This window comes from Pediculus humanus, genomic scaffold (genome assembly GCF_000006295.1).
Source record: "Pediculus humanus corporis 1103172108253 genomic scaffold, whole genome shotgun sequence".
NCBI classification, from domain to species: Eukaryota; Metazoa; Arthropoda; class Insecta; order Psocodea; family Pediculidae; genus Pediculus; species Pediculus humanus.
In genome coordinates, this window is record NW_002987822.1 from 248552 (window position 1) to 254856 (window position 6305).

General features: G+C 28.8%; 1 protein-coding gene across 1 annotated transcript; it reads left to right on the plus strand.

Moving 5' to 3' along the window:
* Positions 1-1019: 1019 nt before the first annotated feature.
* Positions 1020-2339, plus strand: Phum_PHUM474180 (transcriptional repressor scratch, putative; the record flags this gene model as incomplete). The annotated part of the gene is made up of 2 exons (XM_002430298.1): positions 1020-1563; positions 1672-2339. 2 exons carry the CDS (start codon positions 1020-1022, stop codon positions 2337-2339), a joined length of 1212 nt encoding a protein of 403 aa, XP_002430343.1.
* Positions 2340-6305: the final 3966 nt, after the last annotated feature.

Genomic DNA, 6305 nt, shown 5'->3' on the forward strand with positions numbered 1-6305 from the left:
ATAATGATAATGATACTGATAATAAAAGGGATATCGATCAATCGGTCAAAACGACAAAATCATCCGTGTCATCATATAATAATTAAAAAAAAATTTATATTCGCGGCGTTAACCTTAATGTCGTCGTCGACGTCGTCATCGTCGCGACACACGATTTATCATTTTCCGGAAAGAAAAAAAAATTTTTTTTTTAAATCGTCACGTTGCGTCATTTTGCTGTTGTTCCTCCTCTGTTGTCGTTATTGTTTGTATAATTTTATCGATTTTGATAATATTTTATAAATAAATGAATGATGTTTTCCCCCTCCTCTCCCTCTCTTCCCCTCTTTTTTCCCATTAATTTTAACTTTGTATTTTCCCTACTGTTGTATTTGTATATATATATATTCATTCCTTTTTCTATTATTTATGATATGTCTCGAAATAAGGAAACACGCAACAATAATAAATTTAAGATGAACTCAAATTAACCCTTTTCAATAACCTTTTGATAATTTATTATATTAAATGAAATATAATTTAATATTTATCATATTTAATTGTCGTAGAAAGTTTTAGAAAAATTTTGAACGGAAAAAAAAAATTTTTGTTTTCCCCCCCTCTCTCTCTGTTTCCTTATTGAAAATCGTTATTTTTTTTTATTAATTTTAGATCACGTCCAGGAACCACCGGTACATTATGCAACATACATCCCACAATCACAATACAACGAAGATTCTTCCAGGAAAACGTACACGAATCTCCAGAACAACGTAATAAGCCAACGTCCTCCCGTTGTCGTATCTACCACTACGCCTACGACTTTGCCTTCACCCGTTCAAAAATGGCCGGAAAAACGTTATCAAGTACTTACATCCCTCGAAAATAAAAGTGATATTATACAGGATGTATCCGGTCAAAAACTCGTGTTAGTTACTCCGTCTCAACAACAACACGAAAAACCGGAGGGTGGTGGTATAGTACAAGAATCACAAATTCCAAAAGAAATCCAACCGAAAATTGTTAAAAAATCATTATCAATGTGTTATACGAGCACGGGGGCTGCTTTGTCTTTGCCCCCAAAGAAAAAAGATATATACAGGCCTTATTCGTTAGATGATCGGCCGACAATTGTTAAACCTAAACCCAGAATTGTTATACCCAATAATTCGGAAGAAGTTAAACCGAAAGAACAACAACCTTTACCCGTACCCGTAAGACGATTCGAACCCGATAATCCCGTTAATATTAATTCTAGTCAGATAGTCGATATAAGGGATGCATTACCCGTTGAGGCTCCCATTTTGGATGCTCAATTGTTAGAACAAACAACTGAGTATCCAACGCGTGAACCCATATGTAAAAGAGTCGATCAAGAAAATTTTTACGAAGATAGATCACAAAAAGATGGTTATAACGAACAACAAGAAGAGCAGCAGCATATCTTTGTCCGGGAAGAATATTATCATCAGGGAGGAGAGGATAGAAATTATAGATACGATGAAAGATCATTCGAAAGATATTCAAGACCGGCCGAGGATATATCAGCGGCTCATGCAATTTTAGACCTGAGTGCCTCAACAAGTGTATTTCCAACATCCGTCCAAGAAACAAATCAAAACAACAACAACAACAATAACAACAGCAACAGCATGCAACCGGTACAAAATAATTCCGAAAGAATGTTTAAAGTTTCAACGCCGGTCAATAAAACCGTTGCCTACACGTACGAAGCATTTTTCGTTAGCGATGGTCGTTCTAAAAAAAAATCAACAACAACGGGTCCTGCTGCTGCTACCATGTCGGACGTACCCCCGCAAGAAATAACAGAAAACAAGACTAAATACACGTGCACGGAATGTGGAAAACAGTATGCAACAAGTTCAAATTTATCACGTCACAAACAAACTCACAGGAGTTTGGATTCACAATCGGCTAAAAAATGCATGACGTGCGGTAAAGCGTATGTCAGCATGCCGGCTTTGGCCATGCACTTGCTAACACATAAACTATCACACGGATGCGGAGTCTGCGGAAAACTCTTTTCTAGACCTTGGCTCCTACAAGGTCATTTAAGATCACACACGGGAGAAAAGCCATACGGATGCGCACACTGCGGAAAAGCGTTCGCCGATCGGAGCAATCTTCGAGCACACATGCAAACCCATTCGATAGATAAAAATTACGTTTGCACGAGATGCAACAAATCCTTTGCATTGAAATCATATTTAAACAAACACTTGGAATCCGCTTGTTTTAAAGATGTTTCGATAAAAGAAGGTGAAACGTCATCGGGGATTGATGTATCACCTTTGACCCCACCGCAGTCGCCTTCTCCTATATATAATTATTCCCTTTAACCGCGATAAAACATGATCCGACGATATTCATCTGAGAATTTTTATCAAAATTTTTTTTTCTTTTTAAACGTTTGTCGTTTGTCTTCCAGTAAAGCAATAAAAAATCAAAGCAATATTACCCCCCCCCCCTTACCTCCGCCCCTTCCCACATTATAGTATGCCTATATATGTATAATATAAATTTCATTTTTACGCGCCTACGTTTATATATAAAAGCAATATTAATGATAATACCAAACGCTAAGCTAAATTTTGTGATAATAATAATAATAATGACGTCGCAACCGTCGTCGCGTTTTTTTTTTTTTTTTTTTTTTTTTTTTTTAACGTGCTTTTATTTTTCTCCATTAAAAAAAAAAAAAAAAAATTATTATTCGAGAACTTTCTAATCGATTCTAGTCAACGAAAAACAAAAAAAAAACCGAGTCAAAATATTTTACCACATGCTAGTCACACTCATATATAATAATATTAGGCATCGTAAAATATAATAATAATAATAATAATTTAGAAATAATAATAATAATAATAATAATAAACAGAAGAAAGCTTTAAAGTATACGGTAAAAAAAAAAATTGATAAAAAATTCTCAGGTGCGTTGTTAATTAAAAAAAAAAAACAGCAATAATTAAGATGGCAAAAAAAAATTAATAATAATAATAATAACAACAAACAACACGTGACCTAAAACAAACACATACAAACAAACATTAACACACACAAACGCGCAAATATATATAATAATAAGGAAAAAGTAAAATAAAAAAAAAATTAGAACGTGTCTTTTTTTAAAAAAAATTCCCCCTCCCCCCTCGAAAAAAAAAAAATTTTATTATTAGGTAATAAAATTTAATAATAATAATAATAATAATACATACGTAAAAAAAAAGAAGAAGAAATTTATGTTATCATATAGTTTATGATGATAACATAAATGATTTCATTTAACGACTTTAAGTCAATAAATATATATAATTACAGTATATATATATACTAACGTGTAAAATATGTAATATTAAAATGCTTATTATTATTATTATTATTAATAACTTTATTAGAAATATCACACATACGTCCAGTCATGATGATTATATTATTTATTTATTTATTTAAGTCCGCCATTTTTTTTTTTTGTTCGTTCGTTTGTTTGTAAAAGTCTGATGAATGATTACGTATATATGTTGGTGTATGTGATGGTGGTGGTGGTGGTGGTGTCGGTGAGATTGGCGGCGTTGTGAATAGTTAATAATTTATTTATTTATTTATTTATTAATAATATAATATATATATTTATTATTATTATGTATAAATACGATAAGTAAGCTAGCTAACCGCGATGTAAAAAAAAAAAAATTACTTAAAAAGCGGAAGCTAAAACGTTTCAAAAACAACGAAATCAAGTAATAAATAGTTACTAATAATAATAATAATAATAATAATAATAGTTATAATAATATAAATAATAATAATTTATAATGATAACGATAACGATTGATTAAACGAATCTAGTCTATTATTTGATAGTTAGTGTTATATAGTCAGTATTATTATATATTATATATATATATATTGTATTTGATTAGTGATATTAAATTATGTTAATTATTATTATTATTATTAAAGTAAATGAACTCTCCCCCTACCCCCCTGCCCCCCCAAACGTGAGCAATTATTGGTTCGAATGTGATTTAAATTGGGTATAAAAATTTATATTTTTAAGTAAGTGATTGATTGAATGAATGAATGATTGATTGATTGATTGAATGGAAATTTATGAAATTTTTTTTTCAATAAACAAACTAAACGCACGTGATAATACAAACGCTACTAAAACCACGACTTTTTTTTTAAGGGATTACGGTAGTAATAATAATGATTGATAAATTTACCTAGGCCGCCATTTTTTTTTAAAATTAAATTTAAAAACTAACGTTTGAAAATTTTTCAACGTGGAAATAGATAAAAATTGACGTGGAATTTGGAAAGGTTTTTAAATCGGTATTCAAAATGTAGGAAAAAATTAAATAATTATTCTAATACACCTAGCTAGACATTAATATTATTATCATTATTTTTTGAAATTATTTAAAAAAATCGATGCAAAGCTTTTAACTAGTTCCTATTAAAATGATGACGTCATTAAAATCAATATAATAATAAATGACGTATAGTAGGAAGGTAAATAAAATAATTTTTTTTTTTTTTTTGTAGTTGTGGTGCATTTGTATGTAAAAACGATAGTTATAATAGTTATTAAACTATATTAGTAGTTATTTTTTATTATTATCATTATTATTTTTCGAAGAGTAATAAATAAATAAATGAATAAAAATTTATTAATTTATTTTTAATAATTGTAAATAAATAGTTATTAAATTTTGAGTCAGCAACGAAACGATCTCACATTGTTTTTATTTATTTATGTTTTTTTTAAGATTACGAATACGTACGAATGTGACGAAAAAAAAAAAAAAACCTGAAAAAAAATACTCCGAGTTAATTTTTTTTCTTTTTTTAAAAGAATAAATGTTTTATCGATTGATTGATTGATTTTAATGAATGCGAACGATTTAAAAAAAAAAAAAGTTGCGTTCTAAAGTCTGCGTGACAGATAATAAATAATTACACGCATTTTTTTTTCTTACACTTTGCTATAAATTCACTTTGATAAATTACTATTACTATTATTATTATTATTACTATTATTATTAATATTATTATTATTATTATTATTATTTAAAAAATTAGTTTTTATATAACGAATAAAATTTTCTTTTTTAAACAACGTAAAAAACTAAAAAAATTTATTTCCGATAGAAAAACGAAGTTTTACGAGGTTTATTTATTTATTTTTGTTTTGGAATTTAAAAATTTTTTTAATTTCACACGGTTACCAACCTTCGAGTCAAAAAAAAAAAAACAAATATAACAAATAACAAAACGTCATTTCATCAACGTCAGTCACTTTAACACATCTGTAAAATAATATAACTCGAACGTTTAGATTTCACTCTTCCTTTTTCTCTCTCTCTCTTTCTCTTTTTTATTAAAAACTATTTGAAAAAGTTATTAAAATTTCTACACGGATTTATTCGTAGTTTTCGTTATTATTATTATTATTATTATTAATATTAAAATTTATTTAAATAAATAAAATAAATAAAAATTATTCTAAAAGGGGGTTGAGAAAAAAAAAAAAAAACAACATGAGGCAAAAAATATCAAAATTTTATTTTTATTCCTTTTCCTTCTCTCCCCTTCCCCTCCCTCCATTTTATCCCTCCCCTCATTATAATCTTTCCTTTCCTTTCCTTTTTTACTACGGTTCGTATAATAATAAATTTACAAATAAAAAAAAAAAAATTCAGAAAAGGTAACAACATGATGAAGAAGAGAGAAAACAAATCCCAACGCGTATTAAATCGTTAATGAATTTTTTTTTTTTTTAAATTATCATCATTATTATTATTATTATTATTTTTCCTTTTAAACCTCTTCCCCTTTCCCATCACCCACTTCCTGTTTCCATCCGAGTTTCCTTTTATTCATCAGAGATTTATAATTGAAAAAAAAATTTTTTTTGCGAGTGTTAAAAATAAAAATTAAGTAAATTTATATTAAAAAAAAAAAGGAAAAGAAAAATTCAATTTAATGTTAAAGTAAAGGGTAAAGTTGAAAGGTCAAATGACGTCAGTAAAACTCGTTACACGTATAATTTATCGTCTTGAGTGTGTGTGTGTGTGTGTGTGTGTGTGTTTTTAAACGTACAAGTATTAAATTTTCTTTTTTGTGCAAAAAAAAAAAAGTTTTTTTGTCGTCCGCGTTGTCTTTGATAAGAACAGAAAATTATCGGTCAGGTACGATTCGGTTACACGAATAAATAAAAAGCGAAGGAGGGAGGTAGAGAGGAAGGGAGGTAGAGAGGAAGGGAGGTAGAGAGGAAGGGAGGTAGAGAGGAAGGGAGG